Raw genomic sequence first — 26,580 nt, 5'->3', positions numbered from 1 at the left:
GGGAAAATGTGAGATAAAACAATATGTCGAAGTCAGAACATGCAACAATGGGGAAAGATCACATATAACATAAAATTACCCCTATCAGACAGCCGTTTTCGAATCAGAAATTCCATAGAAAGCTGTGTTTTACAGATGTTACTAATAATCATTTATCAGTTAAGGCATCGAGTATTAGTACCTGGGGAGTGGCAGACATCAGATAAGGTCGTCGCAGAGCTTCATCAGATAAGGTCGTCGCAGTCGCTGGTTTTCCTTTGTCGCTCGTCTCGACGCTGCTAGTCGCATGAGACTGGGTAGCTGCTCCTCGATTATTTTCCCTTTTTCCGTGTGTGTGCGGCCGTCTAATGGGATATAATATATAACGGAAGAAAAAATAAAAAGAAACGTAAGAAAGTAAAGGGAAAGGGCAGAAGGAAAATGTGATTGAGGATGTACAGCTATGATTGATTCTTTAGGAAATAATGTATGTTTTTACTAAAATGTCCATGCTAAAAATTAGATTGTAGTGCATTGAATAATTAAATTATGATGAATGACAAAATCACCCTTCAGGCTACCAAAACTTTCCCTTTATATATAGTATAGATTAGTTATAAACAAATATAAAATAATAATTCAGGTCTGTGGTGGAGGTTTGGAAACTCAAGTCACATCTTAATCTATATATATATGAAAATAATGTTTCCTTCTAGAAGCCTATGCCACATGGCACCCCCAAATTCTTCCAATTTCCCTTCAAGAAAAAAAAAGACATCCCACTTTTTTGTTACAACATATTTCATCTCTCACCTATTTAATTTCATTTATTATTAATAATTCTTTATCCTATATGATACACTTGAATGTATATTTTTAAATATTATATTTTTGAAAGTTTGTGACAATTCAAGTAATATTACGAAATCTATTTCAAAAAAAAATGATTATTTCGAAATCTTTTTCTCACTTTTTAAATTTTAAATATAAAAATTACTTGAAATTATTTTAAAAATAAATCTAACATTATTTTTTTTATTACAAATTAAAAAATATAATACACAACAAAAATTGGAATCCTTTGTTTGTTCAACTCCAACAGCAATGTTGATAATAAATATTGAAACTATTAATTTAAACTATCATTATTTCCTAACCTATAATTTATGTCTTTAACATGTTTTTAAAAAATATATTTAAATTTTTTAAAAAATATATTGGAAGGAAATATTATATTAATTTTACATTTGAAATTTAACTTTCTTCATTATAATAATTGTTGAAAATCTAATTAATATTATTGGTTGTTGGTTTACTTAGATGAGAAAATGAATGTTTTCAAATCAAATAAATATTTTTTTTTCCAGCATCATGATTTTTAAAAATTTTGCTTTTTTTTTTTGCTAAAACTTCTACAAATCAAACAAATAATTTATATGTGAGACACACATCATTAATAAACATTTCATTACTAAACAAATTTCCAAGGTTTTTTCCATTAGCGGACCTTATTATCCTATTTGATCCAAAAAGTTAGAGCATATTCTGGAATTTTTTCTCCAAGAAATGGAATATTCCAAAAATCTATATCTATATATATGTGAAAATAAGGTTTAGTCTAGAAGATCTATGACACATGGCACCTCCATATTCATCCATTTTCTCTCTAAGAAAAAAAATATTCATTCTACTTTTTTGTCACAACATCCAATCATGACTCACCCTATTTAATATCATTTAATGTAATTCCAATTTTTATGTAACCTTTATTTAAAAGTTCAAAAATATTTTAAATCCTTTTTAATTGAATTATCACAACAATTAATGTTTTAATTTTTTAATATTTAATATTTAATTTCGATTTTTTATATAACCTTTACTTGGAATTATATTTGGAAACATTACAAATATGATAAGAAAAATTAAATTCGAAAATAAAAAATAATAATCAAAATCAGAAAAAATACTTCTTAATTTAATTTTCAACGTAATTATTATTTTAATTTTTCATCTGTTTCGAAAGTACAGATTTTCAATATTTAATATTGATTTTAATTTCAATTTTTTATGTAACCTTTACTAGGAATTTTATTTGAAAATATATCTAATATAATAAAAAAAAAATTGAATTCGAAAATAGAACAAAAATAATAAAAAATCAGAAAATAAAATTAATTTAAATCCTTTTTAATTTAATTTTCAACGTAAATGTTATTTTAATTTTTCAATCTATATCTATATATATATGAAAAGAAGGTTTTCTTCTAAAAGACCTATGCCACATGTCTCCTCTTAAGTAATTCATTTTCCTTCCAAAACAAAAAAATATATTTCCACTTTTTTTGTCACATTAATTGCTAAGTTTAATATAGGTAAAATCTTTATTAAGAATAAAACATAAGTAATACTTATAAAAACTATCAAAGTAAGGATATAATTCCAAATAATATTATTTTCTGCCCCCTCCATATTTTCGAAAACATGATACAATACATGAACATCTCTAAACCTATTTCATTTCATCCATTATTAAAAATTCATAATTAGATTTAAACTTTTTGAAAATAATCAATTCTGATTAAAAAAAATTAAATTTTTATTTTCCCTGAAATTATGTTTTAAGATAAATCAAATATTTTTAAAAAATATTACAAATTTGAAAATACAATTCATAAAAATAATTGCAATCCCTTTATTTTAATTAACAATATTCTAAATAGTTATAATAAATATTCGTAATTATTTCAAATAGAAATAAATATTGGATCTTTTAATTTTTATTTTTCTAAAAATCATTTATTTTTTTTCTTTAATATTATGGTTAAAATGATTTTAAAATATAAATTAATTTTTTTGAAATTCGAATTTCCTTTACTATAGTAATCGTTTAAAATCTAATTATTACTAGATTAGTTGTAAAATGAGTGTGATGAGCAAATAATTTTTTGAAAATAAAATAAATATATTTTTAAAAAAAATTTAGCATCATTTTTTTTTTAATTTTTCGAAAATTTTGCAATTGAATAAATATTCCTATTTTGGATACTACAATTTTGATTTCTTATAATTGAAATTAATGGCTCTAATTAATTCCTACAATTAATGAGTATAATTAATTGTCTTTTGAAATTCAATTTTTAAAAACCTTGATGCTCAAGAATTGATAATTTATTGGAACAATGAAATAATTTGTAAGAAATAACGAAAAAAATTAATTAAATTAGACAAGATTAATTAAAGAATTGAAATTTCAAAAATGAAATATTCCACATTTTCGAAATTAAATTGATATAATTTAATTAATGAATCCTTAGAACATTTAATACAAATAATTTTGTTGATATGTTTAATTTCTGATTAATTTTTCACTGACCAATAATGAATATTTTATTTTAGGAAAAAATTAAGCATAAATAAATCAAAATATTTCAGCATCATTTTGTGCATACCTCCTCGAAAACAAGGTAAGGACTTTCATTTTCCTCCATTTCCTATTCAACTTATACTTCTTCCTCCCATCTTTAGAATTTCTTATGAAAAAAACCCATCATGTTTTTCTCTCCGTTCGTCTGCTACATGGTAAGTATTTTCAACTTTCTTCCATATTTTTCATACTCCTCTCTTTCCTCCCTTTCATTTTTTCTGTTTCTCAATTCTTTATTCAATTTCATGTTAAGCAACTTTCACCTTCAATTTTCTTTCATTTGAAACAATTATAGAGAAAAATAATTTATCAATCATGTGTTAGGTAATGCTTTAATTTTATCTTAATGCAAAAATAATTAATTTTGCTATACATGTGCATTGGTTAGAGAATTCATTTGCTCTTTTGAGACATTTCTCACATTATTTATTTAATCTATAACATTTTGATATAATTTAATTAATGAATCCTTAGAACATTTAATACAAATAATTTTGTTGATATGTTTAATTTCTGATTAATTTTTCATTGACCAATAATGATTATTTTATTTTAGGAAAAAATTAAACATTAATAAATCAAAATATTTCAGCATCCTTTTGTGCATACCTCCTCGAAAACAAGGCAAGGACTTTCATTTTCCTCCATTTCCTATTCATCTTATACTTCTTCCTCCCATCTTTGAAATTTCTTATGAAAAAAACCCATCCTGTTATTTTCTCCGTTCGTCTACTCCATGGTAAGTATTTTCAACTTTCTTCCATATTTTTCATACTCCTCTATTTCCTCCCTTTCATTTTTCTGTTTCTCAATTCTTTATTCAATTTCATGATAAGGAACTTTCACCTTCAATTTTTCTTTCATTTGAAACAACTATAGAGAAAAATAATTTATCAATCGTTTCGGTTTTATAATTTAATTACCCAATTTTTTTTTTTTCAAATCCGATCCAATTTTTATCGGTTTGGATTGGATTGGATTTCAGTTTTTCAAAGAAAGTAAAAATCTTGAAATACATAACAAAATAGAAAATAAAATCATAAAACAAGAAGCACTGTAAAAGTTACAGAGACAAGATATCATGCTTAACACTAACATCAATACTGTAAGAAATGAATTATGTACGCACTGATATGTTTCACTTTCGCTGAATGAAAAGAAGACATATGTCTCCTAACTTGGAAAATGTTAAACACATTACTGTAAAGGTTTGGGTATACATGGAATAAAATATTATAAGTATGGTTAAATGGGTAATTATGTATGTCAAAATTTAAATAAATAAATACTTTCGGTTTGGTTTGGATCGGTACGATTTAGAACATGGGAACTGAAAACCAATCCGATCCATTAGCGTAAATATTGGTTTTTGCTATTTTCGGTTTTTCAGTTTTTGGTTTTTTTGAATCGATTTGAGCGGTTTTAATTGGTTTGGTTCGGTTATGAACACCCCTATTTCATGATCCTATTATTTACTTATTCATCCATTTTTTATTCACCATCATATATTGTTTCACCCCTTTATTAAATCATGAAGGGGAAAGACGAACATCCTTCAATTTATCTGCTTGGATTGATAAAATGAATTTTTCCTCCATCGTCCCTGGTAGGCGGTGGTTACCAAAGGTATGATCGAAGAGCCAAGGACAAAAAAGAGGAACGAGTTCAAACTTAAAAGTAATAGTCACATGAGAGTTTATTCAAAAATAAGAGAAGCCTCTGGATCTAAATAATTTTCGTAAATTATCTATTATTTTGGTTTATTTAATCTGGCGATTTTCTCCTATGATTTGATTTGAGTTTTATTAGAAGTGGGGTTTCATTTTGTTGTTACATGTTTTTTTTTTTTGTCCTTTGGCCACCAGTCACCACAGGGGAAAAGAGCCCCACGTGACTAATCTGGCTCGGGATACGGTAGTAATGTCCCTGACCACAAATGTATTATATTTTCCCTTAGAGGGGATCGAACCCGGACCAGAAGCCTAAGCGAAATCCCTTAAGGAAATGCACATTCACCCAACATTTTGAATCAAAATATATATATTATTATTAGTGTTATTGCTATTATAAATAGAAACATTGATATGAAAAATAATCAATCAAATATTAATAATTAAACATGTATAAAAAAATTAAAATACTGATTTAATGCATATATAAAAATTTGAGTGAATTTAAATCTTATAATTTAAAATATTTAATTTTTTTCATATTTAAATAATTAAAAATTTATAAGTAAAAAGTTGTGGTAGATTAATACATAATTATCACTATTAAGAACATATAGTTGAAACAATTGTTAAAATTAAAATATATTTACTAAAAATATACAAAACATAATATTACATGAAATTTAAATTGTAAATAACAAAAGTCACTCGTGCCCTGCACGGGTAATCCCGCTAGTATTATCATGCTTATTATGCTTATTTGGTTGACCTGCACAAACTCGAACTCGGTGAATGCGTTAAGACATTGTAGGGGCTTATCAGCTTCTAATTTGTGTTTGAGATGTTGTGATGAAGATGACACAGTGATGCATTGTCTTACAAGCTATGTCCATGCGCGTGTAGTATGGGTTCCATTGGGTTTTGACCTTGAGTTATTGACCTCTGATATCCAGGGTCGGTTAGTGTTGATGTTGTGTGGATCAAATCCTTGGTCACTAGCTACCCTTTGGTGGGTTTGGAGGATGCATAATTTGTTTTGCATTAAGAATATCAACTTGCGACTAGAGATTATTGTTGCCAACATTGTCTCATTGGTGTGGGACATTCAGGTAGTTTTTATCGCCATCCCCTAGCACGCCAATTAGGAGGTTAGATTGGTGAAGTGGTTGGCTATGAGCTCTCCACAAGTTAAGCTCAATGTGGACAGTAGCTACTTCTATTGTTCAAATCGCGTTGAGTGTGGTGGATGCATTCACGATCATCTTGGTCAGTCATGTGTGGGATTTTTCGAGTTAGGTGTAATGCATAAATCATGGGCATGGAGCTTATTGTTATCTTTGAATGTTTGAAGCTTGCTTGGGCTAGTGAGCCTTCTTTGAATCACAATTTTGTTGTTTTGGTTTGGGACACATAGAAGTTGTTGGCTTTGGATTAAAGTGTTTTTGCAGTTCATACTTTGAGAGTAGGTAACACTTGTGCGGACTTGATAGCTAAGATATGTGCTAATCAAGATCTTCCTTTGGTGATCTTTCACAATTCTCTTATTGGGTTTGATTAGCTTCTTTTAGCTAATTATAACGGGTATGTGTCTGAGAGAAGTAGTATGTGTGTGTTTTTTGTTCTCTTTTGTTTTTTTTTAGCATTAAGCTTGATTTATTGTCTAAAAAATTCTAACTTGGCATTATACTTTATATTTGTATTTATATATATATATATATTATTAAAATGGAATATGGAAAATTTTAAATCATGACCGGTTTTAACTAGTTTATACCAGTTTAATTACATTGGTTGTATCCAATTTCGACCAAATTATACTGGTTTTTCACATTGATTTTTTTAGAAATAAATTTAAATATCATTGTAAGTTATTTTAGTTTTCAAATTTAAATTAAGTATTCAAATAATAACAAATAAATAAAGAAAAATATAGAAAAAAAGAATTCAACTAGGCAAACTTAAATAGTGTAAAAAAAAAAAAGATAAACCTAAACAGTGCATTAATTTGTGCTATTAACTTCCTTCTCATCCTACCTTTGAGTTCGAAGTAAACCACGGAACCCTATCTCCTCTTTTTTGTAGGAAAATTATTTACAACTAATCGATGACACTTAGCATATAGAATAAGTTATTCTTAATTTTATTTTCATGTAACTATGTTTTTATCCATGTCCTCGTGTAAATGTATCGAATTTTTGTTTTTATCACCCATTAAGTTAAAGTTGTAAAAAGTCCATGTGTTTAGAAAAAATACCTTAGTTTTAGTCCTTTGAATGAAAGATTGAGAGAGAGCTCTGCTGACTTGCCCGTGTGTTGGTGATATCGCACGCCCATGTGTTTAATGAGAGACTAAAATCAATTTTTTTTAATGGAAAATGCAATACTTCATTAGATTATAAATTTATAATAAAAAATATATCTGCTAAAAGCGTAATTTGGATTTGAAAAGAGAAATTCTCCCACCAACATCGGTTCAGATTCTCCGCTGCCATCAAAGCTAAAATATGAGCCACCTCATTACCTTCTCGTCGCGCATATTGTAAGCTGAAAGAAGGAATCTGAGCTGCTAACAATCTACAACCCTTTATCAGCGGCTCCAACTCTGCCTTACCCCTCCCTTTGATGAACTGGTTCACCACATTCAGAGCATCAGATTCAACCACCACCGTATCCAACTCCAGCAGCTGCAGTCGTGCAATTTTCCATCGTAACGTCGTCACGTCTGCCATTCCAGGTCCCAACCGATATTGTTTTCCCTCATATCATAATAAATAAAAATGTAAAATCTAATGAAATTAATTATATTTATTTTAAATATTAAAAAATTATGATAATTTACATTTTTTATTTTCAGAATAGAAAAATCAATCCAGACAAAAAGTAATATTATATTTTCTCCTTTCTATCGAACCAAACAACTTAAATAATTTAGTATTTTTGTCACGACTTTTTATCTATTCACATTTGCTTTCTCTTTGGTCAAACAATTAGTTAGTGTTATACTTTTGAAAGATTAATTTCTTAATAACATGTGACTTAAATATTCTTTTTACCTTTGACTTGAAAATTTTATAACTGTTATGAATAAAGAGTAAACAACTAAATAAGAGAGGAGAATAGAGGAACAAAAGATAGAGAAATAGTGTGATGGAGATGCTCTGCTAGGTGCAGACTCCCTTGTATTTATACTATTAGGTTTAGAGTGTTGAACAAGTATACATGTGAGCCTGACCCATGGACTCCTAACTCTGATGGGCATCCAAATATTCATAACACTCCCCCTTGGATGATCATCCCTTAAGAATGTGCCTCATTAAAACCTTACTAGGAAAACCCAGTGGGATAAAAACCTAGTGAAGAAAAAAGAGTACATCATTCTATAGTCCGTCTTTGTACATTGCCTCATTAAAAACCTTACCATGAAAAACCCAATGGGAAAAAAACACGGTTAAGGAAAAAAGAGTACAATGCATTTCAATTGAGATCTTTGAGCCGACGAACTCCCATATTCTGCACAAGCTTTTCAAATGTTGTAGTTGGAAGAGCCTTCATAAATAAGTCTGCTAAATTATCACTTGAACGAATTTGTTGGATGTCCATGTCACCGTTCTTTTGTAGATCATGAGTGAAGAAGAGCTTCGGTGATATTTGCTTTGTCTCATCTCCCTTGATGTATCCTTATTTTGATTGAGCAGTGCATGTAGTATTATCTTCATATATAGTTGTTGGCGGCATCTTTCCAGAGGACAAATCACCAATATCAAGTACTCATTGAATCACGAATCTCAGCCAAACGTATTCTCGTCTTGCCTCATGTAATGCTAATATTCCTGCATGGTTAGCTGAGGTGGCTATCATAGTTTGTTTCACATATCTCCATGAAATGGTTGTTCCTCCACATGTAAACAAGTAACCTGTTTGAGATATTTAGACAAATATCCAGCATCTGCATAACCAATTAGATCAAGCTTGGACATATAGGGGAAAAATAAACGCATATCCATTGTGCCTTTAAGATAACGAAAGACTTTTTTTATTCCATTCCAATGTCTTCGTGTAGGTGAAGAACTATATCTTGCTAATAAGTTAATAGCAAATGATATATCAAGTCGAGTATGACTAGCAAGATACATTAATGCTCTGATAGCACTAAGATATGGTACTTCAGGACCAAGTAATTCTTCATTCTTTTCTCAAGGTCTAAAATGATCTTCATTTACATTTAATGACCTTACAGTCAATAGAGTACACAATGAACATGATTTGTCCATATAGATTCCTTTTAATACCTTTGCAATATAAGTCCCTTGATACATAAATACCTCAGCCTTTAGATACTCAATTGATAAGGCTAAACAAAATTTTCATTCTCAACAATTTTATCTCAAATTCTTTCTTTAGCAAATCTACAGCTTTAGTAGCTCTTCTAGAGTCTCAATTAATCATTGTCATTAACATTAATTATGACATAAGCAATCTCACATCTCATCATAAATATGCATGAGTTGGTTGAGTCATTTTGTGACCGTCCTTAAGCAAATAATCATCTAGATTGCTTCAATCTAGTAATTTGTTCATTGTTGAGAACATGAATTGTGTGCTTTAGGCATCTTACAATCTTCAAGGAGTTTTATAGAGATATCAATCTCAAGTGAGCCATACAAATAAGTTGTAACTCCAAGTATCCACCACTATTGTCACATGTGTCTTAAATATGACAACATTATTTCATTTTACTACAAAGACTCTTTAAGCCTTATCATCTTTATACTTTTAGGGTATAGACATGAGGTCCAACGACCCTTAAATTCAGCAAATGAATTGCTTCTTTCTATTTATGGCCAATCATACCCATTCATTTTCGGGTTCAAGATTCTCGCACATATTTCTAATATTGAGCGCTACTTCATCATGTCGACAATTCTTCATGTTCTTGGTTCCTTGTTTTAACTTGTAGAGACATAATCATATGAGATCTCTTAAATAAATAATTACAGGTATCTGAACCTCTTCAGGAGGAATAAACATTTTTGTAGTCTCTACACTTTTGAAGATAGTTTGCCTCCTCAACAAGATCATCATCCTTCTCTAGGATCTATCTTTTTGAACCAAGTTTTAGGCATGCCTTAGTCTAATAATAAATTTTCCAACTGGGATATTAAGTTAGAGAAGGGTATTTGCAGCATATAAGGAATTTAATAATTCCTTTTCGGTCAGAGAATGCATCTTTTGAACTTCTGGTTCATAGTGCGAGTATACATATGCATTCTTTACAAATTTTCAGAGCTGCTTAATTTCATCTCCCCCTAATGCTGAGAAACAACAAGTAAGATATGAAATATCTATCGGTAATGGCTCAAATTGATTACATAATCTCAGCTTTCCTTGTGGTATCACCTTAGTGTGTTGTGGTGGAGCAACTAAAAATATATAATGCACATTGAGAATTCTTAGTTGAGAGATATTAGGTTCCTGACCATGAACCAATTACAATGGGGAGAATTCTAATGAATTATTGGCTTGATGCGTGTCAATGCTGCTAATTGCAAAATCACATGTCCATAAATAAGGCTATTTGTTCTCATATGTAATTATCTAGCCATAAATATGAGGCGTTTAATTAAACAAATTAGCTAGATCATTTGAATACGAACATGTGCAACTAGATATTCAAAATCATGTCATTTACCAACTTGATTAAGGTTGAAATTTTCACTCTATCAATATTGAGAGTTGATGACATATATTTGGTCATTTAGTCGATGCATCGATAAATTTATGCAATACTTAAATGACTCATAAAAAGAGTGAATACGTGCACATGTATCGCATCTAATATACTCAAGAGTATGCGGGATTCAAACCCATATATTTTACCAATTATTAATTGGTCATGAGAACAAGATATAAGAATTCATTTTATTGAAGAATCTTCAGGTTCTTCGATGAGTGCTCATATGAATTCATATACTTTCGCATCATAAGACTCGGGATGGTCTAACCGGTCATGCCAATCACATTTACTTTGTTCCATATATAGAACTTTCTCATTCAAAATAATACTTCAATGTTTGAAGTAAAATTTTCTGACGTTTTAAATCCTTTAAGCATTTTGATATTTTCAACCCATAGTTTATCGTTACATCAATTAGATGTAAATAAAGTCCTTCAAGACTTTCAAATTAATAAGGAATTTGTGTACATGACAGTTGTGTCACAAGATGAGTATTGCATCTCATAATTTCCTTTAACTCATATCCATCGCATGGAAAAACTCAATAGGTTTGACATCTCTGGATTACTACCAATCCAAGCAATATCTAGCAACAATGTTTATATATGCTCTTTACATCTGTATACTTTGATATCAATTTAGGGGGTGATAAGGGGAGTAGAAGGCATGAGATCATGCGCCAATGTGAGACTGTAACTCACACTTTAATTCTCAACATTCTCCCCCTAAGTGTGAGTCACAAACACATTATTCTCCCCCTAAGTGTGAGTCACAAACACATTATTATGCTCCCCCTTAGCAAGCTATTAGCAATTGCACTGCAATTTGCTTCATCACCGTGCCAATAGGACACGTCGACTGACCACCACATTGTGTCAGGAAGACTTCCGATATAAGGAGTCATTATCATGGTCACATCAACCATTGATTCAAATATCACTTCTATGATTCCAACCGCATTTGGGTTGTTTCTTGCAAAAATATAATATTATTGATCTATGAATCTATTCAAGAGTGTCAATGATCCATTTTAAAATATTGCTTTGAAATTTCATAGGCTTCTTCTAGAGAGCAACCACAAAAGTTTCATTTCATGAAACAATACCATATATGCCATTGGATGTCCTTCAGGGACATTTAACCATGCGTTGATCTAAATGATCACAACTTTTGTCATGTTTGTTGAAATATTCACTTCAGGGAATATCTCAATCCTTCCTTAATATAGCTACTTCTGTAGCTTACATGATAGATACATATCTTTCAATCAACTTGACCAATGATAACGATATAGTTCTTCATGAACTATAATGTATTGACAAAAGACTATAAGGTCTTTTTTTGTTTATTTCAAACAACTAAGTTTGTTTAAATATTCTTTTATCATACAAAAAGGAAGTTCAAATACATGTAAATAAATTTGTTTGTCATAAATAACGAAAATAATTTTATAACAAACTCATAGAATTATTCCTAAATATACTCTCTTCATGATCTCATAAATATTTACACATTAAAAAAAATCCTTTAAGATTTAATAAAGATTTATGTACTAAATAAAATAGTACATCCACATACAAATGTTTCTACAATTACCCTTCGATTCTAGTTTTATTAAGAGCTTCAAAATCAATTGATATCATATAAATTTTTTCCGTAGTATCTAGTTTTAAAATCAAGCACTCATTATAAACGTAAATTGAGAATATATTCCTTTATGAATCAATGAGTATAATAAAAAGATATCCACATATTAAAAAAAATCTGGAAAAGAAACGACTTTAATAATTGAAAGTTTTGAGAAGAAGAAGGAAAAAAAAATGTGACAAAATTAATAGCACAATAAATATATATATATATATATATATTAAAATCTTGTCATCATAGAACTGTTTTAAAAGTAACAAAATTCAAGAGATCAATTCAATTTAAAAGATTTAAATATAGTATATTTATGATTCTTTTCTTGATTTCTTCTTGATGTATCTCATGACCTTTCTTTATCTCTTCCACTTTAGTGGCAAGATTCAATAATACTCCATACACATCAAGGAAGGAATGAAGATGATATGTAAAGAGATGCAGAGCAATTTCTCTCTTACATTCAAGTATCCATATTAGTTTCTAGTTCTTCATGAACTTTTTTTTTTGTGTGTATTCAAGCTATGGTACTCCTGAACTCATAGCTCAATGAGAATATATCTCAATACAATTCTTATGGACTCGTAGGATATGAATCTTCAGGATTCAAATTTTAAAAAAATTGCACTACGGTACTTCTCGACTCGTAGGTTATGAATCTTCATGATTCATAAAAAAATTATAATGGTACTTTTGTACTCATAGTTATGAATCTTCCGGATTCATATTTTAAAAATCAACTACGGTACTTCCAGACTCGTAGGTTATGAATCTTCAGGATTCATATTTTGAAAATTGCACTATGTGCTTCTAGACACGTAGGCCATGAATCTTCATGATTCTTTATTACAGTGCTTCTGGACTGTAATGCTATGAAATTTCATGATTCTTTCAAAATAATTTAATTACAGTGCTTCTGGACTGTAAGACTATGAATCTTCAGGATTCATATTTATTACTACGGTACTTCTAGACACGTAGTGAAAATTCATTCAAAATATTTCAACTACAATGCTTCTGGATTGTAGGCTATGAATCTTCATGATTCCTTATTATTACAGTGCTTCTGGACTGTAAGGCTAAGGCTATGAATCTTCATGATTCATGCAAAATAATTCAATTACAGTGCTTCTGGAGTGTAAGGCTATGAATCTTCCTGATTCATGCAAAATAATTCAATTACAGTACTTATGGACTGTAAGGCTATGAATCTTCAGGATTCATGCTTATTACTATAGTACTTTTGACTCATAGATAAATGATTTGAAGAAAAAGAAGAAGAAAGAAGAAGAAGAAAAAAATTATAAAATTATAATCTTCCACATGGATGTGGTACTTACTCTGGAAGTGGTACTTACTTTTTCACTCAGGAATTGAGAATTTTATGGAGAGACTATCGTGCTGATAACGTGTTATGAATAAAGAGTAAACAACTAAATAAGAGAGGAGAATAGAGGAACAAAAGATAGAGAAATAGTGTGATGGAGATGCTCTACTAGGTGCAAACTCCCTTGTATTTATACTATTAGGTTTAGAGTGTTGAACAAGTATACATGTGAGCCTGACCCATGGACTCTTAACTCTGATGGACATCCAAATATTCATAACAATAACAGTAATTATTTATTAAAATTTAATAATTTTTTAATAATTTTTCATTTTGACTAAAGAGATAAAATGCATGAATTTTGTTTTTTATCAACTAAAAATGCATGATGAAAAATGAAATAGTAATTTGGAAGGTGTGAGTAGAAGGTCAAAGGAAGGAAAAAGGAAAGGACGGTTCGCGGTCTGTTCTGTTCTCTCTCGTCTGTGTGTAGCTGTGTAGCACAAACTCAACTCTCTCTCGATCACAAATCTTCACTCACTCGTCAGACTCTTAGAGAGGGGGAGATGCTTGAAAACCTTCACCCTGCTCCACCATCGGAATCGGTCAAGCGATATGCTCCTCCCAATCAGAGGTAGTATTGCTGATTTGCTATTGCCACCACCCCTTTCTTCTTCTCCATCATCAATTTTTAATCTCTCTCTCTTTCATTGTCGTTTTGCAGGAATCGTTCTACCAACAGGCGCAAATCATCTGGTTTGTTCACTCCTTCATCATTTCCATGTTTCTCTTAGCTAGGTTTAGGTTTAGGTTTACGATTCTAACATATTCACTTCCTTTTTTAACTCAACTTTCTATTGCTTAATTGCTTTCCTTATATATAACTTCAATCTTACCCTCTCATTCGCCCCCATGTCAATGTACCATTCCCTGCTATGATGAGTCAGTTTTGGAATTGATTGAGTGCTTATGTGATAAGTGCTTATTGTCATAAGAGCTTAATTAAATTGTTTACTCAAATGTAGCCTTAATCCTTTCTCATTTTTTATATTAGTTTCATTTCCTTGATTAATTTACTCATTTTCTATTGTGAAAAGAATGAGAGGATACTTATTTCAGTGCCTGTTCTCAATCAACAACCTTACATTTCTCATGTACATAATCACCCGCGAGCATAGTAGTCAATAGCGCGCTACAGCAGCGTAGCGCCTCCCTGCTGCTATTGAGATGAAATAGCGGCACACTTCACAATAGCGGCGTAGCGGCTCCCTGCCGCTATGGAGATGAAATAGTGGCGCACTTCACAATAGCGGCCGTAGCGGCAGATCGCGGAATAGCGACACTATAAGGACGAAGGAAAAAATGACTCAAGCCCCTCGGTTTTAAATCGTTGGGGAACCTTTTTAGGGGCATTTTAGGACTTCTCAAGGCCATTTTAGGTCAAACTTGCAAATCCGACTTCTTTACCTTGCTTTTGAGTGGTTTTTAGTTGTGTGTTATTGTTCAAGACTTATGATTTTTATTTCTATTATGAATGTTATGAATTTTAGGCAATATTTGACATTGTTTGGCATTTATATGTATATAGTATTAAACTATTAATTATATAAAAAATCTGAATAGCGGTCATCCTGCTATGCGCTATCCTGCTATGATGGTATCCCACTTTTGGGGCTGGCTGCTACGCACCGCTATCCGGGATTGACTACTATGCCCCCAAGCAATGGCTAATCTTTTGGCCCATTTTCTGCCAATTCCTGTTTTATTTGGTTAATTTCTAATTTCTAGATATTGGTTGGCTTCTTTCAAATTCTGTAGATCGTCTCGATCGGACAAATAGTATTGGGAATGATTTAGAAAAGAACCAATTTGCTTCTTCAAGAAATGTTCAAGTTCAAGATCGCATAGATGCTGTGAGCAGTAATCTTGTTAATGAGAATCCTTATTCAAGATTCGTAGCTTTAGATGGATGTAGTTGCAGTGCAGCTTCTCAGCTTCTTAATGATCGTAAGTATACCATAACTTTTTCTAAAGAGAACTTGTATATATTGAATAATTGTGTATTCTTTTTTCTGATGATTTTCATAATCCTCAGGCTCAGGCTTTCTTGTTAGAACAGTACTGTGAGTTAGTAACAAATGACAGATACCTTCTATTGATATACAAAGGAATGGATTGAGATATGCAGATTTTTGGGGTATATTGATCCTGATGGTTTCTTAGAGCTTGTTGGTCAAAAGAGGATGCCTAAGCCTACTTTTAGTTTTATCTAATATGGTTTATGCTCATTTATTCTTGTTTGATTTCAAAAGTATTTGTCTGGATTCAGTTAGTATCCTAACAGATGATTACCAACTCCCAAGTCCAAAGAAATTTTTCTTATAATGACTATACGGTTTGCTTTAACTCTCTGCTTACATGATTCCATACTTTTTGTTTGATTAAAGATTCTATTGTCTTCAATATTTTAACTATTTAACTCTCCACAAAGTACAACTTAAAATTATTGGATTATGGAGAGAAAGGGAGGTGCGATGGGGAATGAGTTGTTCATTTACTGTTATAGCCCTGTTTTGTTCATATCCTTGGTTAACATTGCGTGCAATCTAAGTTGGCCATGAATTTCTGTTTGCAGGTTGGACAGCTGCAATACAGTCCTACAATAACTCCAAAGATTCACCTGGTTAGTGGGCAACCATGAAAAATGACAAGCTTTTGCTTTTGTGAATATTTGCCACTTTGTTTATAATATTTGGTAGTGATGGAAATGAGCTCAAACATGTTTTGGATGCCTCAAAAGTTTTTAGTGAATTGAGTTAGGTCATCAGTGAAACTATGAAAGGATATGTACTATCTAGAAACTACTGTTTGGCTGGCAGTTTCTTATGAGTGAATTGCATTTATACTGAATTGCAAATAATGAAAAACAAGTACTATTAACTCTAGTAATCTGGGATCTTGTTAGTTGTTAAGTCTCTTTGACTTGATAACTTTTCTTCCTTTCTAGTAATTTCTTCCAATGACCAAATTCGAAGATCTTGCTCATGTAGTCATAGTCCGGTGATTTTGAAACATTTAATTGAAGTTGTATATTACCAATTGGAAATTTTTTGTTTCCTCCATGATTGAGAATTGAGACACTTGTGAGAGTTTTGGCGACCCTAATCAAGTGACTTAATAAATGCTTTTCTTCCCTTGTGCATTTGTAACTAGTGGTGTGATGTTGTGTTCTGTATTGCTGGCACAAAGCCTGCTATTTATGGCATGTTTGAATCAACTTCTTTTTCCTCAGAATCAATTATGACACTCCGAAGCTACTCACATAATTTTCATCCCATAATTTATTTTGGCTTTAGAAATCAATTGTAGAAATAATTCGAAACATGGGATTAATTGTTTTCTATTAACACGTACGCATTTCAGAAAAGCCAGTTATGTATTCGGGTGGGACATCAGTGTGGACTCATTTCAGACTCCCTCATCAGGTAAGCTTTATATGAACTCTTTCCCTTCTTACTCTTACCGTCACATGTGACATTTTGTGATTTTAATATTATTATTTTCTTTCTTTCTCTCTCAGATTATGTCCCCAGCTGCAAGTGCACCCCCTTCTGTGTCACAGCTAGACTTCCTGGGAGAACTTAATCGCCAAATGCAAAGTGTTAATCCTAGTTTCAGCACATAATGGCTGACATGACATGGATTACTTAATAAAGTTATTGTCTGAATCTGGATTTGCTGAGAGCTTTAAGAACACTAAGATGCTCAGCTACCTGTTGTTTGTGACTTTATGATGTTATATCAAACTCGTAGTATATGTAACTTAAAATCGGAGTTCGAGACCGCGCTTGTGCTCTGTATGTGCCTGGGTTGTCATTTACTCGGGATTCATCTTTATAGATTTACTGTGCCCGACAGTCTTAGTTTTCATAGTTTAGAGGCATGGTGTGACTTTTGTTTGTCTTGTTGTAGTTCAAGTTTGTAGATTTTCTCAGTCTGGCTTCTTTTCTATATTTGTTTTTGAAAAATAGTTTCCTATGGTTTTATAATTAAAAAAAAAACATATTTCACAAACATGGTCGAGTGTTTTCTACATTGATGTCATTGGCAAGTTTACTCTTCCTTTCTAATAGTAATAAGCAATGTTCTGAAAATCGAACCGGACCGGGCGGTCCGACCGGTTCGACCGGGAACCGGTGTCACTACCGGTCTGGAACAGCCATAAAACCGGAGCAACTATGAACCGGTCAAGAACCGGGAAAACCGGTAAAAATCGGTTGACCGGATGATGAAAACCGGTGGTTCCCCGGTTCAGTTCGGTTCGTGAAATTAATGGTTTCTGGATAATAAAAGGTTTCCTTTCCCAGAGATGGTATGCACAGAAGTCAGTGTAGAAAAATTGAGAAAAATGAAATATGTCATCTCTCTTGTAAGTGAGGATGATACAACTTCTTTTTTCCTTGACTCCTCCCTCTATCACAAAGAGAGAAAACATTGAAGAGGCACCAGAGAGAAATAGAATTGGTTGCTGCGCAGCACAAGAGAGAAAGAGGTTGGGGGCTGTGTAGGTTCTTATTTGAGTGCATTAATGTTTAGGGTTTATTATGGGCTTACTTCTTGGGCTTTTTTTAACAAAGCTACTTTCACCGATCAAAAAAACTATTTCTTAAAAAAAGGGGTTATCATTTGACGAAAAAGAAAAAAATGAGTCTGCTTCTACAAAACCAATTTCTTTTGCTTTTTTTTTTTAAAAAAAAAAACTGCATTTGATTTATTTTTTCCTTTATTTGCATACACACAAATCATTGTTATCAAATAGTTAAACCTAAAGGGAAGGAAGTAAAACAGTACGATCATATGTGTTTTTAATTTTTTAAGTCAAAGATATCATAATTATTATTAAATATTATTTAACATATAATATAAAAAGTCTTAAAAATATCATTTAATTAGTATTGGTTCGACCCCGATTCAACCCCGGTTAGACCTTTGAACCTTAAACCACTAGCTTGACCGGTTTAGTGACCGGTCCGGTTTTCTAAATAAGAATCAAGTTTCAGTATTTTCGGTTACATTGTACCTATAAAGATATTCCACTTCACTTTGTGTTCAATACATTAATTTAAAGGCTTCTTGCCCGGGTTCGATACTCTCTGAGGTAAAAAAATAATACATTTGTGGTCAGGGACATATCTTAAGTCAGATTAGTTATGTGGGATCCCTTTTTTCGTGGAGACTAGTGGCCAAAAAATAAAAAATAATAATAATAATCACTTGATTGCTATTATTAACCACTCAAAGATAAGAGATGTAAAAAATAAAACTAGTTACCAAAAAATTTAAGTTTAGGCATACTACATGAGGCTATTTGCGACGGAGTACATCCCTCTCTAATGTTCCGTCGCTATATTCCCCTTTCTTTTACTTGTTGGTTCCTTCCGAGGATTAGATTTGACACCCCAATCATTAGAAATGTCACCCCACTTACGGAAACTCAGTTTCCGAAATATTTCGGAAATAAGGTTTCCGAAGCACTTTTTTACTCAAAAGTGTAGTTTTTTACTCAAAAGTGTGGTGTTAGATGTATTTTGAACTAAAAATCACGAATTAATTTCGGAATCTAAGATTCCGAAATAATTCGGAACTTGAAAATCCGAAAATTAGGGGTGTGAAATCTAATGGTTGGTGTGTCAAATCCAGCTCTCGTTCCTTCCTTATCTTCTCATTGTAGTTTATCGAGCAGGAGCAGTAGCAGAAGAAGAGAATAGAAGCAATGGTGGTTGGTGTTGGGAGCCAAGGTTTTCGTCCTCCTTCAATTTCGAACCTCAACCACTCTAGACAACTTCACTCTTTCTATGTCTCCGCCACCAATCGCCAACACAATCCACCCACAACCACCGACGACAACAATCTTAAACAACCTTCTTCCAGTTTCGGAAGACTCAAAGCTCACCAAGTCAAAGCTCTCATCCACCGAACCAAGCCCCAAAGACGCGACAGTCATCTACCATTCACAGATTCTTCTTCTATTGAAGAACATGAACAAGCTCATCAAACCTCTCATCATTCAGCTGGAACCAAGTACCAAAGACGCAGCAGCACTCGCCAACCATTCACAGATTCTACTGTTGCAACAGAAAGAGAAGAAGCTCATCAAACCTCTCGTCATTCAGGTGGAGCCAAGTATCAAAGACGCAGTAGCACTCATCAACCATTCACAGATTCCACTGTTGAAAATAGAGAAAGAGAAGAAGCTCATCAAACCTCTCGTCATTCAGGTGGAAGACGACCTTCTTCTTCTTCATCTTCTTCTTCTCATTCGAAATTAGGAAGAGGATGGGGTGATACAATTACTGTTCCTTATTCGCCAATGGATAACAGAAAGCCATCAATGCCAGACAACAACTTTTTCAGTGTCAAATCCTTCAAGGATATAGGCTGCTCTGACAATGTCATTCAATCCCTCCAGAACCAGTCTTTTACTCGCCCTTCCCATGTACAGGTTGGTCTGATTCTTCCTGTTTGGAAGTGCTTACTTGAGTTTATCTGATAGCATAAACTCTTATGTCAGTGTTTGGGAGAGCTTATGCAAACAGCTTACGGCCTACTATAAGTTGTTTTGAGCTTTTTTTCATAAGCTACTCAGGGTAGCTAATGAAAAAGAGCTTATGCTTATATATAGCATATTTTCGATTTATTTCAATTTTTTTTAAATAGCTTATGAATAAGCGCTTAATTAAGCTGTGTTTCCAAACGGGCATGTTAATTTATGGTTTGATTTTATATTTTAACTGAGTTTTATGTTGAATAATTTGATTATGTCATGTTTAGGCGATGGCATTTGGTCCTGTTATTGCTGGAAAGACTTGTGTCATATCTGATCAAAGCGGTTCTGGAAAGACATTAGCTTATCTTGCACCCATAATTCAGCGTCTTAAACAAGAAGAACTCGAAGGACGTAGTAAATCCTCTTCACAAGCTCCTAGAGTGGTTATACTGGCACCCACTGCTGAGTTAGCTTCTCAGGTTAAATGCTTTTTATATATATATATTCTCCATGTAAAACTACAGCATTTTCCTTTTCTTCATGAACAGCAAGTGCTTAACAGAATTATGGTTTAGGTGTATGTAGGGAAGCTCCAAGTCCAAAATGCTAATCCCATCTTAACTCTGACTCAATTCAGACATTAAAAAGTAACATGTTAGACATGTGGCTACTTAGTGCATAAAGAATCATGTTAAAAGAATAGCAGAAAGGGATACAAGAAAATAATATTAAAGATCTTTGGTCTTGGATAATTTTTTTGAAGGAATTTCTCATTATTTATGCAGGGACTTAAGTTTTTACTTTTTTTTAGGTGATATTTTTCAAATATGAGATGGGAAACAATCAGAGCATTTCATAGAAATTCTTTTGATGTTTCTGACAAAAATCTTTTGCGCAAACTTTCTGGATATTTGTGAAAACTGTAGCATGTACTTTTTTAATGTAACAAATAAATCATAGCTATAATAAGTATGCAATATTTCAGCTCAGGTCTTGGAAATAAAGCTGAAATTTTTATACACATTAAATATATTTGGTTTATATTCTTTTGCTTGATGCTTCTTTAACTATTTGATTGTAAATTTAAACTGATTTAGGTATTTTCACATGGGGGATTCATCAAATACTGAGGTTGACTAAGGTAGCGAGAAACAATTTGAGATGAGGAAGTTAAAAGTATCGTTGTATCAATTGTGGGAGGCTAATTGGCCTCTAATAGGTCCTATTGATGAAGTTAGATGTATAAAACCATTTAATAGTCTTTACACAGGAACTTAAGCTTTTACAGAAGTTTGTCCTTGACTTAGTAACAAAGTTTCTATAACTAAGTGGTCAAGAGTTCAATCATTGCCAATTTGCCATAATCATTCTTCAAAACGGAGTTGTGCCACTGCACAAGATAGAGTGGGTTTGTGCATTATCTATGCATCAAGCCTAAAGTGCTCTTACATGAGGTGGGAAACCATTTTAGAATCTTCACCTAAACAGGTTAAAGTTTTTGGAGAGTTGGTCCTTTACAACTGTGAACTATTACTAGGCCATCCAAAACAAAGGAAGATCATTCTTGTACTTTGGGATTTCAGCAAGATTGTATTCCTTTCATTTTTGAATGTTTTAAAATAGTAGAATTATTGTAAAATGTGCTACCTTACTGTTTGAATGTTTGTCATTATAGTATTAGTATTTGAAAACGGCAGACGTAAAATTATAACAATCTTTGACTTAAGAATGGGGGGGGGGGGTCAACCATTTGTTTGCACAAGCACAAGTCACAAGGTTAGAAAAAGATGTGCAGTTTGGAGAGTGGTATATATAACTGTTGTTTGTCAATCTGTTGCTTGCAGGTCTTAGATAATTGTCGATCGATGTCAAAGTCTGGGGTTCCATTCAAATCTATGGTTGTCACTGGTGGCTTTCGACAAAGAACACAACTGGAAAGTTTACAGCAGGGTGTTGATGTCTTAATAGCTACACCTGGTCGATTTTTGTTCCTGATAAAGGAAGGCTTCTTGCAGTTGACAAATCTAAGATGGTAAAACTTGGTCTCTTTTTAAATTGAATAACTTGGTAGTAACCTTACTAGTTTCTACATTTATTTTCTGTTGCACTAGTTTTATCATTCAATGAGCAGTTACACAACCATTAGAGCATCTTTAACCATGATACTCACTAAAGTATTTACATTCTACTTTTTACAACTTCAAATAATACCACATCATCTACATCTTTTTATTAATTTTTACTCCAACCCAACAACTTTTAAAAGTTTATATAAAAAATTATTTTATTAATTGCAAGTTTTATTTAAACCTTTTACATTAAGCAATAATAAATGCAAACACACTTTTCATGACTAAATTGAGTATCTACACTCACATACTCTCATTAGCCATGTTGGAATTAAAAATTTGCTCCAATGGTAATAGATATTGGTGAGAGTATGTATTTGACATTACATACTCCCATTGGAGATGCTCTTAGCATCTTATTATTTCATTGATGGCTTGACGTAATGCATGACAGTTAAATACAGGTCAATATAACTATTGCTTAATTGGTCGTTGGAATTGCATAGTTTAGTAGCTGGAGTCAGCATATCTTTATAATCTTTGACTCACATATTATTAGAAGGACATAATATTAAAAGGTCATTTACTTATTATGGTGATCAGGATTACACCTCTGCAAAATTGATTTGTTTGATGATTGATCTTCTGTCATTGTGGTAGAAGTTTCTAAAATGTAGGAGTTGTTGAAACTGTGTTGTGATCTTATCAGGATTACATGTTAGCCACTAAGGATATCTGACTATTAATTTCTATTTTCAAATCATGAAGTTGTGCTGTTCTTCCATTCCTTTTCCTTCTCCATTGTGGATATATATCCATTGGATTTGTTTATCCATCCATGACAGTGGTAGGATTTGTCCTAACGACATTTATTTGTTGCAGTGCTGTGTTGGATGAGGTAGATATACTCTTGGGTGATGAGGACTTTGAAGGGGCTCTTCAATGCTTGATTAATTCTTCACTGGTTGACACACAATACTTATTTGTGACTGCTACTTTACCGAAAAATGTCTACAGCAGACTGGTTGAAGTTTTTCCTGATTGCGAAATGATCATGGGACCTGGTATGCACCGTATAAGTTCTCGCCTTGAAGAGGTTAGGTTTCAGTTGCAAATTCCTTTTCCTTCTACTTATTTTTTAGACTGAAGATAGCATGATTGCAGATTAGAAAGCATACTCCCTGAATTTGCTGTGTGTGAGTAGACAAATTTCCTGTATTGGCTGATTAAATATGAGAAGCATAACTCCTTTTGTGTCCTACATGGTATTCAACTTGCTTTGTAATTTATTCTCAAGCTATACTTTGTTCTGTACCATTGCATATAGAACTACAGCTTGTAACAACTAAAAAAGTGGTATGACGCACCTGTATTATATTCTTAAGAGTGCTGGGATATTTTGGTGTGTAAAGGCCATGCTGGATAACTGTATTATGCACCATTGTTGAGTCATCAGTTTCGTGCATGTAAGTATGATGATTTTTTTTCTCATTTGTTCAGGTTCTAGTAGATTGCAGTGGAGAAGATGGGCAAGAAAAAACTCCTGATACAGCATTTTTGAACAAGAAAGCTGCTCTTCTGCAGCTTGTGGAGGAAAGTCCTGTCCCAAGAACAATTGTGTTCTGCAACAGGGTATTTTGGTTTCTTAATTTTGGGAGTCATTTTGAATTATCATCATTGCGCTATCTGTTCCTTTTATTTTGTTATAATTCTCCAAAAATAAATTGCAGATTGAAACATGTAGAAAAGTTGAAAATGCGTTAAACCGTATTGACAAAAAAGGAACTCGCATCCAAGTTCTACCTTTCCATGCCGCCATGACACAAGAATCACGGCTTGCTAGTAGGGAAGGGTTTACACGTTCTCCATCAAAAGAAGTCTCCCAGTTTATGGTTTGCACTGACAGGTATTCATTTATCTTTGAACTCGTTAGTTTTGGCTGTTCAAAATCGTGTCTTTCCCTTTAGTCTTTGATAACTGTGTCTATGTTTAAAAACTGTGAAAGGATATTCGCCTGTATTTTGAGAAAAAAGAGTACAAGAAATTTAGTAGTTCCGCTGGCTTGAAAGTCCTTTGAAAAGAGTCTCTCTAACTTGTTTTCAAACACACGCTCATTGTGGTTACTTGTCACAGAGCATCACGGGGAATTGACTTCGCGGAAGTGAATCATGTCATACTTTTTGACTTCCCACGTGATCCGAGTGAATATGTGCGGCGTGTTGGAAGAACAGCCAGAGGTGCTAGGGGACAGGGCAAGGCATTTATCTTTGTGGTTGGCAAGCAAGTATCCCTTGCACGCAAAATAATGGAAAGAAATCGGAAGGGTCACCCCCTACATGATGTACCTTCGGCTTTTGAGCTGATGAGATAGAAAGTGAAGTTGTGTTTGTTAAGTGCTTGGAAAGGGTGCTCTCAACTGAGGCTGGCCCTCGTTGAAACATGGAAATGCAATTGTGTTCGAAATGGCAAAGCAAACAAACAATTAATGTAGCTAGCTTGTTAGGAGAAGGGTATGCAATTGGCTCTAGATGAGGGAGATCTGTGAAGGCAATGATTGAATACTTTGTGTCCACGCAGGGTGAGAATCCCAACTTCTTCTATGCAATAGACCTGGATCTTAATAGACATTTGACAAGTGTATTTTGGGTTGACATAAAGGGCAGACTTGATTATGAAACTTCCATGATGTTGTTTTGATTCACACTTTTTACTTAAAAAACAAATATAAAATTCCTTTTGTTCCCATTGTGGGAGTCAACCATCACTTCCAGTACATATTACTTGGATGTGCACTTTTAAATGGTTAATGCAAACATGGCTCAAAGCAATGGGTAGCTTACCCCCAAAGGTGATTATTACCGACCAAGATAAATTGCAATTGGTTTGGATAAAAATATTCTTATACTTTTTCATTAATGTAATTAAACACAAAATTTCTATTATTCTACCCAAAAGATTTAGCGTTGCTCCGATACTCATTTAAAATGTGAGACTTTGGAACTCTTTGGTCCATTATTTAAAATGTAAATGATTAGATTGCAAATTATAAAAGTTTGTTGTGAAAGAAAACATGTCAAAATTAAGGCAAAAAAGTATGAAATCTCCCAATTTTTAGATGAGTACTAAAGAAGTTACGTAAACATAATTATTTTTTTACCCAATAACAATAACAAAAGCCTTATCTCACTAAATGAAGTCGGTTATATGATTCACACAACGTCATTGAGTTCGATTAAAAATTAAATTATGAGGGATACTACTGATAGGATTAGAAACAATGTTATTAACTATTTTCACCGGTTTATCAATAGATCTTTTATATACATGTTTATATCACGTTAACCAGTTTTCCGTCAACTTTTTCACAACAGTCGCCACTCCAACATCTTCTCTAATCCGCGCATTGTGTATCTTATCATTTCTAATGTGCCTATTCATCCATCTTAACATTCTCATTTCTACTTTTTCTTTTACCCAAGTAGTCAATTTTTTAAAAGCTTAAATAAGCATTCATTTTCATTGGAATTTGTAATTTAAATATTAAATGGAAAAATTAATTTGGTCATATATATTTTTGGATCCTGATTTATACGCCCTAATTTAAAATGGTCCTTGTAAAAAAATTGTAGTTTTTAGTCTAAGAAAAAAATTATTTGATTAAAAATAGTCCTTCTGACGTCATAAAACATTTTTTAAATAATATTTACCCGTACACCAGCCTACGTGACAATTCTAGTTAGATAGAGGTTTTCACGTGTAATTTTCATTAACCCTTCAAAACTCTCATTCATCATTAGTCATTTTTAATTTTCCACTCTTATTCGTCTTCCTCTCTCCCACCCATCACCTCTTCTCCCATCATTTTTTTCGACAAACTACCACACTCATACCTCCTTCCTCCTCCCCTAAACCTATCCCTTATCGCCCCTCCCTTTTTATCTTGGCAAACCTAGAGGGGTTAGTGCAGTTTACTCTAAAACCAATCATCGCTTATGCTTTGTTTGGTTGAAGAGAGAAAGAGAGGAGAGAAAGAAGCGGAAAATAAAGTAGATTTTGTAAGTTGTTTGCTATAATAGAGATAGACGAAAGAGAAAAGATAAAGAATGACGTGGATCTCTATTATTGTTTGGTTGGGTAGAGAATGAAAATAGAGAAAGTAATCTTTTTGTATAAAATTGCATTTTTATCC

General features: G+C 32.4%; 2 protein-coding genes across 2 annotated transcripts; both read left to right on the top strand.

The window, feature by feature from the left end:
• Positions 1-14,177: 14,177 nt before the first annotated feature.
• LOC130729062 (uncharacterized) lies at positions 14,178-17,769 on the top strand. The gene is made up of 6 exons (XM_057580684.1): positions 14,178-14,409; positions 14,500-14,531; positions 15,594-15,782; positions 16,411-16,458; positions 17,199-17,260; positions 17,356-17,769. Exons 1-6 carry the CDS (start codon positions 14,342-14,344, stop codon positions 17,458-17,460), a joined length of 504 nt encoding a protein of 167 aa, XP_057436667.1. The 5' UTR covers positions 14,178-14,341; the 3' UTR covers positions 17,461-17,769.
• A 1,732-nt stretch (positions 17,770-19,501) lies between these two features.
• Positions 19,502-25,155, top strand: LOC130729061 (DEAD-box ATP-dependent RNA helicase 50). The gene is made up of 7 exons (XM_057580683.1): positions 19,502-20,277; positions 20,607-20,801; positions 22,167-22,354; positions 23,274-23,487; positions 23,892-24,023; positions 24,122-24,297; positions 24,525-25,155. Exons 1-7 carry the CDS (start codon positions 19,549-19,551, stop codon positions 24,760-24,762), a joined length of 1,872 nt encoding a protein of 623 aa, XP_057436666.1. The 5' UTR covers positions 19,502-19,548; the 3' UTR covers positions 24,763-25,155.
• The last annotated feature ends 1,425 nt before the right edge of the window (positions 25,156-26,580 follow it).

This window comes from Lotus japonicus, chromosome 1 (genome assembly GCF_012489685.1).
Source record: "Lotus japonicus ecotype B-129 chromosome 1, LjGifu_v1.2".
Lineage (NCBI taxonomy): Eukaryota > Viridiplantae > Streptophyta > Magnoliopsida > Fabales > Fabaceae > Lotus > Lotus japonicus.
This window is presented reverse-complemented; position numbering and strand designations above follow the sequence as displayed.

Excerpts from the sequence above, each read along its gene's own strand:
- LOC130729062 (XM_057580684.1), top strand. The coding sequence starts at position 14,342 with ATGCTTGAAAACCTTCACCCTGCTCCACCATCGGAATCGGTCAAGCGA. Across the intron at positions 14,532-15,593 it reads CAACAGGCGCAAATCATCTG|ATCGTCTCGATCGGACAAAT; the intron begins GTTTGTTCACTC and ends CAAATTCTGTAG. Across the intron at positions 15,783-16,410 it reads TTCTCAGCTTCTTAATGATC|GTTGGACAGCTGCAATACAG; the intron begins GTAAGTATACCA and ends TTCTGTTTGCAG.
- LOC130729061 (XM_057580683.1), top strand. The coding sequence starts at position 19,549 with ATGGTGGTTGGTGTTGGGAGCCAAGGTTTTCGTCCTCCTTCAATTTCG. Across the intron at positions 20,278-20,606 it reads CTCGCCCTTCCCATGTACAG|GCGATGGCATTTGGTCCTGT; the intron begins GTTGGTCTGATT and ends TGTCATGTTTAG. Across the intron at positions 22,355-23,273 it reads CAGTTGACAAATCTAAGATG|TGCTGTGTTGGATGAGGTAG; the intron begins GTAAAACTTGGT and ends TATTTGTTGCAG.